This window comes from Nansenia antarctica, assembly GCF_963989245.1.
Source record: "Nansenia antarctica genome assembly, chromosome: 1".
NCBI classification, from domain to species: domain Eukaryota; kingdom Metazoa; phylum Chordata; class Actinopteri; order Argentiniformes; family Microstomatidae; genus Nansenia; species Nansenia antarctica.
In genome coordinates this window covers 20,889,200-20,902,809 of record NC_137674.1, presented here as the reverse complement: position 1 = coordinate 20,902,809, position 13,610 = coordinate 20,889,200, and the positions used below count along the sequence as shown (strand labels likewise).

General features: G+C 44.6%; 1 protein-coding gene across 1 annotated transcript in view; it reads right to left on the bottom strand.

Annotated features, from left to right (window-relative positions):
* btaf1 (BTAF1 RNA polymerase II, B-TFIID transcription factor-associated) overlaps window positions 1-12,625 on the bottom strand; it is a 43,808-nt gene extending 31,183 nt beyond the window's left edge. Inside the window, exons 1-10 of the mRNA XM_080550216.1 lie at window positions 12,513-12,625; window positions 10,362-10,485; window positions 9,524-9,638; window positions 5,314-5,457; window positions 4,126-4,319; window positions 1,964-2,097; window positions 1,733-1,862; window positions 1,370-1,438; window positions 308-397; window positions 100-195 (exon numbers count right to left, since the gene is read on the bottom strand). Of these exons, the coding sequence (XP_080406342.1) occupies window positions 100-195; window positions 308-397; window positions 1,370-1,438; window positions 1,733-1,862; window positions 1,964-2,097; window positions 4,126-4,319; window positions 5,314-5,457; window positions 9,524-9,638; window positions 10,362-10,485; window positions 12,513-12,526 (1,110 nt within the window). The 5' untranslated portion in view covers window positions 12,527-12,625. The remainder of the gene's footprint in view (window positions 1-99; window positions 196-307; window positions 398-1,369; window positions 1,439-1,732; window positions 1,863-1,963; window positions 2,098-4,125; window positions 4,320-5,313; window positions 5,458-9,523; window positions 9,639-10,361; window positions 10,486-12,512) is intronic.
* Between the last annotated feature and the right edge of the window lie 985 nt (window positions 12,626-13,610).

The following is a 13,610-nucleotide window of genomic DNA, read 5'->3' as shown; positions in this document are numbered from 1 at the left end:
AACAAGCAGAATGATCTTGAAATCTATTCTGAACTTAACAGGAAGCCAGTGTAGAGTCTCTAAAATAGGAGTTATATGAGCTCTTGTTGTAGCGCTCACCTCGTCAGAAACAAAGTCCCCAAAGCGGTCCAGAGCGAAGACGCAGAGCAGCCGGATGACCATGTCCTCCAGCCACTCCTGGTGCTGCCGGGACATCTGGGAAAAGGTCAAAGGTCAGACTGTGACTCCTCCTCAGGAAGTGAAGATGCCAGTCTTCATCTACTTAAGGTTGAAAGCAAAAAAACACCACACTAGATAAATAGGGCACCTGTTCTAGGGTGAATCCCACCAGCTTCCCGCCTCCTGCACCCTGACACTTCAGGATCTCCCGGAGGCCTGTGCCTGCACCGTGACGAATCTGGATTAGATTAGATTAGATTAGATTCAACTTTACTGTCATCACAGAGTACACGTAATATACAACAAAATGCTGAGTACAATGACACAACAGGGTTTGACATTAACAGTTGCCCGGGGCAAGTAAAACATTCGCCGGGTTTGTTTGCGCGACAGCAACGACGCTGCTGGATCCTGGATCTGAGGGTCGGTGTGCAGGAAGAGCAACGGACGGCACAGGCGCCAGACCAGACTAGATGATCGTGGAGTGAAGATGTTATTAAAATGTACGCGCCTGTCCACCTGTCTGTCGATCAGCACGTATGCTTTAATAATATCTTCACTCCACGATCATTTTTTACAGAATTGAATTCAAGGTCTCCCTCCTCACCCACCAGTGCATCCATGGAACTGCACCCCGACTACCTCAAGGAACTCCTCCATACCCCTCAGACCTCCTCACGCACCCTCCGTTCTACTGCCACCAACCTCCTCAAGACCCCGAGGACCAAGCTCCGCACCATGGGAGATCGGGCCTTCTGCTCGGCTGCTCCCAGGCTGTGGAATGCTCTCCCTGACCACCTAAGGGCACCACAGTCTGTGGATGCTTTTAAACGAGGCCTTAAAACCCACCTTTTTAATAGAGCCTTTTTTTAGCCTTTTAATTGAAAATGTTTTTTGCTTTATCTTCCTGTGTTTAATTGTAGCACTCTGAGATTTCATATGTAAAGTGCTTTTATAAATAAAATGTATTATTATTATTACTTGCCCTGGGCAATTGGGCAACCGTTAATGTGGAACCCTGTACAATGATGGACAGAGAGTCCGGGTTAACAGAAAACAAGTGTGTATAGCATCAGTCCACTGCTACTTGAGAGGTTGTTTAAACATGGGATGCCTGTAGTATGTAACAATCATACATGCTAGCAGAACAAAACTAAGAAGCGTATTCAGAATCAAAAGTACATGCTATCAGGTGGTCAAAGACTTTTACCTCCCATGAGGGGTTGAAGAGGTCGTTACACAGCTCATCACAGAAGCTCTCCAGCGGCCACTCCTGGGTCTAGAAGCAAAGCAGAAGACATCGAAATAAATATGATTCATTAACCAAGGAGGATGTTAATAATAATAATAATAACTTGGATTTATATAGCGCTTCATAAAACCCAAGGACACTTTACAATTCTACAGAGAATGGTCAGACAGACAAAACAGTAAAAACAAACAAAACAAAACAAAGTTCTCTTATGCTCTTCTTAAAGCATGTGTATAATACAGTGCATCAGTTCTGAGTGGATATGGTATTAGTCATCTGATTTCTTGCAGAAAGCTTTTTTTTTTTTACCCAACCACTTACCTCCTCTAAAAGACTGGAATTATCTGGAACGTTATCGATTAAGACTTTGTGCTCTGTTGCCGGTTGGTCGATGACAACATTGGTGGTTTTCCGGCGCTTTTCATCAGGCTCTCCCTCGAAACTGTCATAACTGTAGGGAGGACAATATTGATCGATGAATTCCTAAACCCAAGTCGTCCAGTAAAAAAAAAGAAAGAAAAAAAAAAGACTGTTGATAGAAATAAGACTTGCCTTTTGTCATTGGGATCCAAGTCGCTCGATCTCTGTTTGGCCACAAGCTTGGCCATCCTTTTGGCCTTGTTCTTCTGTCGGTTGCTCATGCCTGGCCGGAATTCAGAGTCTATCAGCTCAGCTGCCTGCATGGGCTGGAAACACAGCAGAACTGTTAGTCAGAGTCAACTTGATTTAAACACCAAAGCACCAAACTACACCGGTTTAGGGCGCCCTGGGCGCGGACTCTAAAACAGAGAGGAAACATGATGGAATATGGAAACACAGACAGGTAAGGACAACAAAATAAACATGGAGGACGTCTAACATTCCTAACCACACACATTTTAAAGACATTCATACTACATATAACACATCAGAACATCTCAGTAGCCTACCGTAATTTCCCGGACTATAAGCCGCTACTTTTTTCCCATGCTTTGAACCCTGCGGCCTATACAACGGTGCGGCTAATCTATGGATTATGGCCGGAAAAGAGTGAGACGGGCAGTTCGCGCGAACAACGGAAGCAAAAGTGGAACCAAATGCAGTACGAGAGACAGAACGAGAGCAACTCAGACATTACGAGAGCGAGACAGTTTGAGCAAAGGAAGTTTTCATGCACAAACCCTCATTATGGAAAACAAACGAAGAAATGCATATGATGCAGCTTTTAAGTTAAAGGCAGTCGATCTGGCTGTCAAAGAAGGAAATAGAGCTGCAGCACGTACCCTTGGCATCAATGAATCAATGGTGAGACGTTGGAGACGCCAGCGTGAAGAACTGGCTCAATGCAAAAAGCTTTGTTTTTGGTTATGGTACTAGGCTATACTGTAGATCACTGCCGGGACGTGCGCTGGGAGCGCACCGTTTATTATTTCTACACAGTGTACACGTTTCAAATGCTGTTAAACATGTGAAAGTTTGTGTGTCTGAAACGCTATGTGATACAGTACAGTTTACACAGCACAGTACATGTTCCGTACTATTGCACTAAATGGTAACACTTGAATAAGTTATGCAAATATGCAACTTGTTTGTTGAAATGTTAATAAAATGGAAGCTTCCCCAAACAGCCATCTCTTTCCCGACAATCCCCTCTGTGCACGAACCCTTACATATGGTAATTAAACATTAAAACACCTGCGGCTTATAGTCCAGTGCGGCTTGTATATGTACACATTAGTTTTTTAATTTAGCTGGTGCGGCTTATATTCAGGTGCGCTTTATAGTCCGGAAATTACAGTAGTTCACTCAGTAGTGAGTTTTAAGCAGAGTCTTGAAAGTCTCTAGATCGGGGTGGTCTTGATGTTCAGTAGGAGGTCGTTCCACTGCAAAGGCCCTGAGATCTCCCCTTGTAACCAGCTTTGATCAGGGGACCATCAAGAGTCTCTGTTATTCCACACGAGTACCCTCGACATCAACACCTCAACTGTTTGTTTTCAACAGGCTCTCGTAAAAGGATGAGGTTCATTCCTCTATTCAGAGGCTTTAACAAGCAAACATCTATGTACAGGTTAGAGAAGGTAGTGGTGGCACCCTAAAGCACAGAGCGATGCGTAGTGAAGAGTTGACACCTTTCACACGTCTTTACTTTGCTTCCGGCGTACAAGCATACTGTTAGGATAGACCTCCATGCTTCCTTGGATTAGACTAGGAAGCTTTCTCAGACTAGGAACCTTTCTTAGTTGTTCGAAATGTGATTCCTCAGGTCCTCTCCGTTGTCCTCCACCCACATCCTTCTCAAAAAGCATTGGAGGAGAATAATAGGAGGGGGGGTAGACTAGAGGCATATGAATCTAGAGGATAATAGGAGGGGGGGGTAGAGGCATATGAATCTAGAGCAGAGCTTTTTGGACTCCAGGCCCACTTAAAAATCTCAAAAGTATTTGCGGCCCACACGGGCATTTTACGCACGCGTAAAACATTTTTGGTGAGTCTCATCATTATTCTCCATGAGTTCATATCTATCTATCACACTGATGATGCATCGCACTGGTGATGCATTTTTTAAAGGTTTTAAAGACAAAAATACAGTTCCATGAATTAATTTGTTTCGTAAAAAAAAAATCTTTTTGGGATGATTTCGTGGCCCTCTGTCCATAGGTTGGGAACCGCTGATCTAGAGGATAATAGGAGGGGGGGGGGGGGGGGGGGGGGGTAGAGGCGGGGCGACTGACCACACGGTTGCGGGAGCTGGAGCAGCCAGAGCCTTTCCCCCCGGGGGGTTTGGGGGTCTGCGTGCAGGGGTAGTCCAGGTCCTCGTCGTTAAACAGCTCCTCTGTGTTCATGCCGAGGGCCGCGCCCATGTCCAGACCCAGCTTCCTCTGCAGCAGCTTCCTCTGACGGGCCAGACGCTCCTTGGGGTCCACTTCACCTGGAGAGGGAGGGGCAGGGGGGGCAGGGAGACAGGGGGTCAGTGGTAGGACAGGGGGGGTCAGTGATAGGACAGGGGGTCAGTGGTAGGACAGAGGGGGTCAGTGGTAGGACAGGGGGTCAGTGGTCGGACAGGGAAGGTCAGTGGTAGGACAGGGGGTCAGTGAGACAGGGGGGGTCAGTGGTAGGACAGGGGGGGTCAGTGGTAGGACAGGGGGGGTCAGTGGTAGGACAGGGGGTCAGTGAGACAGGGGGTCAGTGGTCGGACAGGGGGGGTCAGTGGTCGGACAGGGGGGGTCAGTGGTAGGACAGGGAGGGTCAGTGGTCGGACAGGGGGTCAGTAGTAGGACAGGGAGGGTCAGTGGTAGGACAGATACGGCAGAATACACTGTAGCTCTGGAGAAACGTCCAATTCATGATGAATACATGGACTTCTATCTAGGGCAGCATTTCTCAACATTCTGTCAGACACATTAAAGGCGGTCTGTCACAAAGGGGTGATCAGACCACTGGACAGATCAGACCACTGGACAGATCAGACCACTGGACAGATCAACCTGGGAAAAACCAAACTAATTCAGGAGAGCATACGACCCTTGCTGTATAACATTAAAATGGAGCTGACAAAGCATCCGACTTCTCCATCCAAACCTGATATTCAAACTCATCGCAGGTCATTGAAAAGCAAATACGAGTACAAAGATAATGGTCCATTTGTTGTGTGACTCTCCACTCACACAAACTAAATGAATGTGACTAAATCTGAGATATCTGGACCAAAAGCAACGCTGTGGTGAGAGTAAGAATACAAGACACATAGCGTCAAGGTAGAGTACACAAACAAACAGGACTCACGTTAGACAACCCTGGACACCTTCTTTTCTAACAGCACTTCCATCTGTTGCGATCTTAATCAGACATGCCTAATTAGTGCTTCACACTACTAAAAGCACAGGCAATCCCATCGGAAAGAGAAGGCAGATGATGTATCATACCAGACTTGTCATCTGGGACCTCAAACTCGGCGCCAGCCGACCCCAGCAGAGAGGCGCCGTGTTTGAGCAGGCGGGAGATGTCGAACCGGTAGAAGCTCAGCCGGTCAGGTGACGAGTCCTCTGGAGAGAAGTCTGCACACGAGTCTGGAAGGAAGGAGGCGGCCCCACCCACCACTGTTAGAACACTCAGTCACAATCAGAACACTCATGTGACCAGCAGGTATGGTGTAGTGGTGGTCTAGTGCAGGGGTGGCCAACCAGTCGGAGACTAAGAGCCACAAAACATTGTTGGGGTACCAGAAAGAGCCACATCATACATGCGGGCTCACAAAAGTCCCTGTCCCTGTCACCTGTTTAGACCTCACCTGTGTCCCTGTACTTGTCTCTGCTGCCCTTTGACCAAAAGAGGTCTATGTCCATTTTCCTTTTTTCCCTGGCATATTTGTTTTACCAGCTCACCTAGTAAAAGTGAGACAATTGATAATATTAAAAACATGCTTGCACACACATATAACTTACTCACACACAAGTCAGTGTTACTGGCCCCAATTTGGTACAATTATTACTGAAATTATTGAGAATAGAGACATTGTTGACATACGTAAACAAGCTCTTGTAATCTTTAATGTTCGCTAACTAGCGAACTCACTAAAATAACATTAGAACATGTTTGTACTGACAGAACATGACATGAACTTGTTCATTAATATGTTACATTTGAACCAACAGTATGTAAATGGCATTTATACAGTTTGTTTAACACCTGAATGAACGAGAATCGTGGACAAGGTTTTAACATTAACGTTACTCGTGGCTTGTTTATTGAGGAACCGATGTCCCGCTCCAGTGTTGCCAGATAGGCCTACTTTTGGTCACACTGGACGGGTGAATTTGGCAGCTTTTAGACTGGTTGGGCTGGAAATTGTCAAATTCCGTCTGGCAACCCTGTGCTCCACTACAGCGCCTGGCTGGTGGGGTGAGATGGAGCCGGGAGGTTTTGAGTTACCGTTGTGTGTAGTGGATAAAATCACCAAAATGACTAAACGTGTTTCAGATTTAAAAAAATGTTAAGCCAGGTATGGCGAGTGCCATGAATTGCCATACCAAAACGACGCCTATTGAGACACAGAGAGCGAGCCACGCACTTTTAATGAATGGATTAAAGAGCCGCACAGAGACAGACAAAGAGCCACATGCGGCTCGCGAGCCGCGGGTTGGCCACCCCTGGTCTAGTGGATAGTGAGTTGGACTGGTGAAGGTTGTGAGTTCAAATCCCGCCTGAAACAACATCACCACTATGAATGAATGAATGGTGTGCTGTTGAGTAAGGCACTTAGCCTCAGTTACTCCAGGGGGGAAGGACCCTGTAATCTGTCATTGTAAAGCGCTTTGGATTAAAAGCGCTCTGCTAAATGGCTAAATTCTAAGAGACAGACACTCAGACACTCGATTTGGAACCCATGAACAGACACACCCACGGTTATTAGCTATGCCTAATTGCAGTGTAAGAAGAGCTAGCTCGAGCAGTTTAAATGCAGGTCGATTGTGAGTGTTTCAGGATCTTAATTCAATTAGAGCTAGCCACATACTCAAGTCCTTTGTAACCACCTGCCACTTGTTAAGACAAGACCCATGAGGGGAAAATCTTTCCCGGTGCATTTCATATACCTCTTCATTATACCAATATCTAAAAACCACACAATGCTAAAAGCCAATTTACAAAGATCTGCGGGTGCGGAGCCTCAGTGCTTGCAGTGACAGTCCTAGCGGTAGTTGAGGCTTGTGGCTTTGAAGGGCCCAAGAGAAACTTGCATAAAGCCGCTCTGTCATTTCCTTTCTTCCTCTTAATTTTTCCTTTTTTTGGCGCTTTGCTTCACCCAAAAGCTGCTAACAGTTTATATGTTGCTGCTGCTAACATAGTGATACCAATCGCCAGAAGAAAAAAGAAATCCCCTGACATTGGCTAATGTAACGTTGTGTATGCATCTTTAAAAAATTTATGAATAAATAAATAAACATTGAAATAAAGTTTTAGATTGGATTTTTATATTTTTAAAATATATGTTTAACATTATTTATTCTGTCGGGGGCCCCTGGTGGCAAGGAGGCCCTAGGCATGTGCCTAGAATGTCTATACATCGATCCGGCCCTGGTAACAGCTTCAAAGTGCACTTGAAAAATCTGCAGGAATTGCGTGATGCAATCATGTCATCATGGACCTGAATCTCAAAGAAATTATTCCAATAGATGCCCTACCCAGTATTAGTATAGTGTTCCTAATAAAGTGTTCGGCATGCATGCACACACGCACCCCTTGCGAAGTCAGATTGCCTTTTTAGATCTATTTTCGAAAACTATTTGGGGGAAAATCTCCATTGCAGCCCATGTATGTTCCCTTCCACTTCAGAAAACCCTGCTGGTACAACATCATGTCTTACGGCAGTGGTAGTTCTGTTTACACATTTTCTGTATTCACTTTGCTTCTCTAATCAGCGATCATTCATTTCCTCAACTCTCATGTTGTGCAGTAGTAGCCTTATGAAGACTTGCTGCACCTACCTGTAGTGTTGTCTGAACTGCACCTACCTGTAGTGTTGTTTCAACTGCTTTTTTGTTGGTGCTTCTATATTTTCAGGCTCTTTCCTGCATTGAAAAGGCTTTATATTTATATTTACATAAGGCTTTTCTAGCCCTGCCTAAGCCTTTTAGGAGAAATCGCGCAAGAAAAACGGTTAAGAATAGTACATGCATTTATTGCTGCAATTCTGTCATTCCCAGCAGCAGGTGCTGCTAGACTTTCGTTACGTTATATACGCAATACCCGCGGAAGACATTCCGTGTACGCAATACCCGTGGAAGACAGCAGTTTTTCAGATTTGTCTAATTCATTTGTGCGGAGCCTGTTATAGGAGGTCATGTTACCTTTCCATCTTATTGGTCTGTTATAGGAGATAATGTTACCTTTCCAGTTTATTGGTCTGTTATAGGAGGTCATGTTACCTTTCAGCTTATTGGCCTGCTATAGGAGGTCATGTTACCTTTCCAGTTCATTGGCCTGTTATAGGAGGTCATGTTACCTTTCCAGCTTATTGGCCTGCTATAGGAGGTCATGTTACCTTTCCAGCTTATTGGCCTGTTATAGGAGGTCATGTTACCTTTCCAGTTTATTGGCCTGCTATAGGAGGTCATGTTACCTTTCCAGTTTATTGGCCTGTTATAGGAGGTCATGTTACCTTTCCAGTTCATTGGCCTGTTATAGGAGGTCATGTTACCTTTCCAGTTTATTGGCCGCAGACCGTCGTTGGAAGCACTGGCTACTTTCCTCAGCCAGCCTGGCAGCTGGTAACTAGCCGTAGCTTGTGGTGCCGTTCACAAACAGGACCTTTATAGTGGCTTTATTTCACAGCCTTATCACTTATGTTGTAATCCTGAGCTTATCTGGACACTTTTAGAATTTCGAATTTGCCATTTAGCAGACGCTTTTTAATCCAAAGAGATTTACAATTACAGATTACAGGGACATTCCCCCTGGAGTAAGTGAGGGCTGAGTGCCTTACTCAAGGGCACACTAGTGGTGATGTTCCAGGCGGGTTCACAACCTTTCCGATTACCATTCCGACTCACTATCGTCAGTCAGTCATTTCCTCAATGGACCGGTCTAATCCAGGTGTGACTTTTGTCTTTCTGAGAAGCGTGGGCGGACGCTTTAATGGGTTACACACCCAATACATATGGATGTCTGGATCATATGGATTTCTCAAATGTCAGGTCAATTAAAATGGAGCTAGTCATTTGTCCGGAAACCCTGTACTGGGATAGACTGACATGTTCACATTTAATGCATTTTCTATTCAATTGCCCTAAAAACAGGGCTGACTATCAGTTCAAACCTATTAAAGAACATTCCCGTCAAGTGCCTTATTCTATTTCATTTGGCAACATAAAAGTAGAAGGATTTCCATGTGTGATCACTTGTGACAATGTTAAACCATGCATCACATGAATGGTGTTTATCAAACTATTTGAATGATATTAGTTTTAAACTATCAAATATCATTAAAATAGTTTGATAAACACCATTCATGTGATGCATGGTTTAACATTGTCACAAGTGATCACACATGGAAATCTTTCTGCTGATCGTGTGTCAGTTCCTCCTTAAAGCTGTATTAGTTTCCAGCTGTGTGTAATCAGTGGGGCTGTCACTCACCTTCCTTAGGCTTGGGAGTCGGGGCCCACGCAGGAATATTCTTTACAATGGCCTCAACTGCCTGACCTGCTGCAATACGCGTGTCCCAGTTTGGACTTCGAAGGTAGGTCAAGACCTGCAGGATGGAGTAAAAAAATAAATAATTTAAAAGGTTCCATCCGCATGTTGTGATTTGCTAAACATGCAATTAGATGTTACGTAGCAATGTTTTTTGTTAGCTAATAGCTAGCTACCTACGCTATGGTAGCAAACACGTCTGTGTATTTGGTTTGAGGTGTAGCAACATTCAAATACGCATTATCTTCTTTTCATAATATAAAAAATTATGTTAAAAAAAAAAAGGATAATATGAAATTCAAATCACCAGACCCCGTCACATATTTAATTTCTTACAGTCAGAAAGTGAGGAACAGCTGGTATAATAATGGTTATTATATAACCATAAAAGTACTAGAAAAGCACTCGCTATCGGTTCTCAGTATCGGCAAGTACCCAAATGTAAGTACTTGGTCTGAAGAAAGGTGGTATCGGTGCATCCCTAGTAAAAGATGTGTAGGGCTATCGGTTTAACTGTGAAAAAAGTTACTTATTCGCCTATATTATAGGTTTACAGAACACTGTACATTTTGGGGGGGTTTTGTACGCCAATTGGTGAGACATTTCAGTCCTTCGAAGCACTTATAAAACTACATGACTACTACTACTCCTACTCCGGAAGCCATTTGGGCAGTAGCCTGGGACAAGGATGTTAAAGTAGTAAGAAGCTGACAACAGCGAGGACCACCCGATGGAGATGTGGGACACTTGCGGGAGGAAGAAGGCTGGCCAGCAGACTCACCTTAGCCAGCAGGTTGTTCAGCTCATGAGGGTGGAGTTTGACCACATCTCCAAGCTGCTGAGCAGCTGCCTTCCTCGTCACCGGGGTCGTCCCAGTGTCAAGCAGGATGAATAGACGATCAAGCCTGAGGGAGAAAGAAAAGTGGACGTTGAAATTAGGGAGGGCAAATGTCACCCGGTATGTGCATGCAGACTGAACTCCAGTGCTGTGTTTACTGTATTGTTTGGAAAGTAATTGAGTTTTGAGGTGTTATTTGGAGGCCATGTGATTTCAGACGGCATTGTCATATGCAACAAAAGAGCAACTGTTGACTATGCCAATTATTGTTGACAATGCAATTGTGAGAACAATACATTTGACATAACTTCAAAAACACTAGGCTTCCACTGTACAGGCTACCTGGCACTTTGCTTCTTCAAGACTGGGGCAGAAAGTGAGAGAAAGTGAAACTCTGGTCATCCTACAGCTTCACTACCTTGTACTGACACCAGACAGTAGTGTTGAACACCTCTGGCTAAAAATAAAAAACATTTAAAACGGGAGATGCTGTGCAGAATGGCAACATGCCAACAAAAAAACAAAACTCCAACTTCACCACACGAAAATCTGGAGACACATGGGTTGATCCATCAAAAACAGGGGAATAGCAGAGAAATGATCTGCCTCAGAGTGAAGCAAATTTAACTACACTCAAGCTATTTTAGATTTTGACAGCCTTGCCTAGGACTTCATACTTCAGTCTTTTGCAAGCAAAGTTTCACTTCTGCATGCAGATAAGAGCGGACAATCTGCACAACGCATCGGAATTTAAGAAACTGGCTAAGTGAACACGAACAACAGTAAAGCATGAACAATTGCAAAAGACATAGCAGGGATCAAAAAACTAAGAGTGATGAACCTAAATTGTTGAGTTCATCTTCAAGTCTAGACTATATTAATACTGGAATCAACTCAGTTTAACATCAGATCACAGGTCAACCTCGCTCAGGCACCATGATAAAGGCATTAACATCATTATACGATCCCATCCATACTGGGATGACTGCGAACCATGGACAGTTTGTTTACAGCCTGGTAGTGAGGCAACTCGCCCTGGGGACCATTCCAACAACCAGTCACCATGAGTGGTCAGAGGGTCCTAACAGAGGGTCCTAACAGTAAGAGGGTCCTAACAGTAAGAGGGTCCTAACAGTAAGAGGGTCCTAACAGAGGGTCCTAACAGAGGGTCCTAACAGAGGGTCCTAACAGGGGGTCCTAACAGAGGGTCCTAACAGGGGGTCCTAACAGAGGGTCCTAACAGGGGGTCCTAACAGAGGGTCCTAACAGAGGGTCCTAACAGAGGGTCCTAACAGAGCTCGATCACTGAGAGGATGATGAAGTACTGCACCCATTCGGTGATGAGGATTAACATGCATAACACGGCTAACTGTGGAGCTAACTTACTTTGTGATCATTAATGACCATCCATTTTAGTTAGGCTTAGCGACCAGGACATGGGTGTGGATTAGGGGTGTGCACAGGGGGGGCTGCCCGAAATCCAGTGCAATTAGCTGGTCAAAAACTGGTCAACAGTTATGGAAACATATGATCGTTCTAGATCTGCTATATCACATGAGATTATTACACACAGGCTCAATAATATGATTTCCCAGCAACTCGTAGATAAGCCGCAAAGGTGAGTTAATGACACGACACGAGGGGAATCGGTAGCCAACTATCACCCTATCAGGGGAACTTGACTACCTAATCGCATAAGAAGTGTGAATAACACACGAGGCCGCTTATCTCATTGGCAAGATAATCTATTTGCAAAACGCCAGACCGGCACATTTACGAGATGATCTCGCTCAACCATGGACAACATGTGTCAACCATACTGATGAAATCCAGTCTCCAAACCCCACATCCTTTCAGTCATCTAAGGGAACCCTCGCTAACTATGTTTGCGTTTCTAATCAGAAGATGGAGAACAGTACAGTAGCTAGTTGGCTTACACCTGGCATGGGATAATTATGCAATGTGCTCACTGCGCATTGTGTTAGCTAGCTAGCCTACGATCACTTGTTACTTGTTAGCTTACTAGTGCTACGAGCTAGTTAGCAGTAATCACCATGCAACAAATAACACGAATCTGGAAACTGTGAATCTCACCTTGATACGGCCATGGCGATGTTTGGAGAGCGTGTATGTGATCTTTCGCGATCCGCATTCAAAGGGGGCGATCATTAATGTCTTGAAGTTTATGATGAAGTTTCTATTTCAACTAGGCAGCTGCTTTAGCCACACTAGCTGATCCACACTGCTGTGGCTGGACAGGGAGGCCCTGGTGCGTCTCTCTCTCTGAAAGCAGGCGAAAATAGTTCCATCAATTCATGGCTTAAACAGGTCCCTCTTGTCTCTTCAAGAACTCCTTTTAGATAATATTGCCATATGTTTAACGTATATTACCGTCAAGATGACCTTAGCCTTCAGAACTACTGCCCGATAAGTACTTTAGTCTAATAAGATTTAAAGAGTTATTTCGTTGTTCACAACAACGAACCCAGGAGGCAGATTTTATATGAGGAGCCATCTTGCATTTATTCCTTCCTCCATAGCGGGCGCCAGCTGATTGGTCGCGAGCTATCTGAAGGACCAATCAAATGATACATTGAAAAGGGAAGCAAAAAAAAAAACTCCTGGCAGGAAATACTTATTTTTCCTTTCAGATCGACCGAAGCCCCGCCCCCAGCTGTCATTCATTCTGCCAAAAAGCGAAACGCAAACCAGGCTAAGATATTTTGCTCCAATGACACTGAACAAAAAATGCGCAACACTTTTGTTTTTGCTCCAGTTTTTTTCACGAGTTGAAACCAAAGACCTAAGACTTTTTTCTATGTACACATAAGGCCTATTTCTCTCAAATGTTGTTCTCAAATTTGTTTAAATCTGTGTTAGTGAGCACTTCTCCTTTGCCGAGAAAATCCATCCACCTGACAGGTGTGGCATATCCAGATGCTGATTAGACAGATTATTGCACAGACGTGCCTTAAAGGCACCCCGGCCGCTAAGGACCCCGGCCGCTAAGACAAACAGACTGAAGGACAGCTTCTACCATAGGGCCGTCAAGGCCCTGAACACAGAAAAGGCCTAAGTTCTGGGCCCAGGACAGTCCGGACGGATTGTATGGCAGCTAGTGCTGAGGCACAAACATGTACATTTTCAAGCCTGCAAACTGTGACACTTTAAAATAATGTGAAAAAATACTTT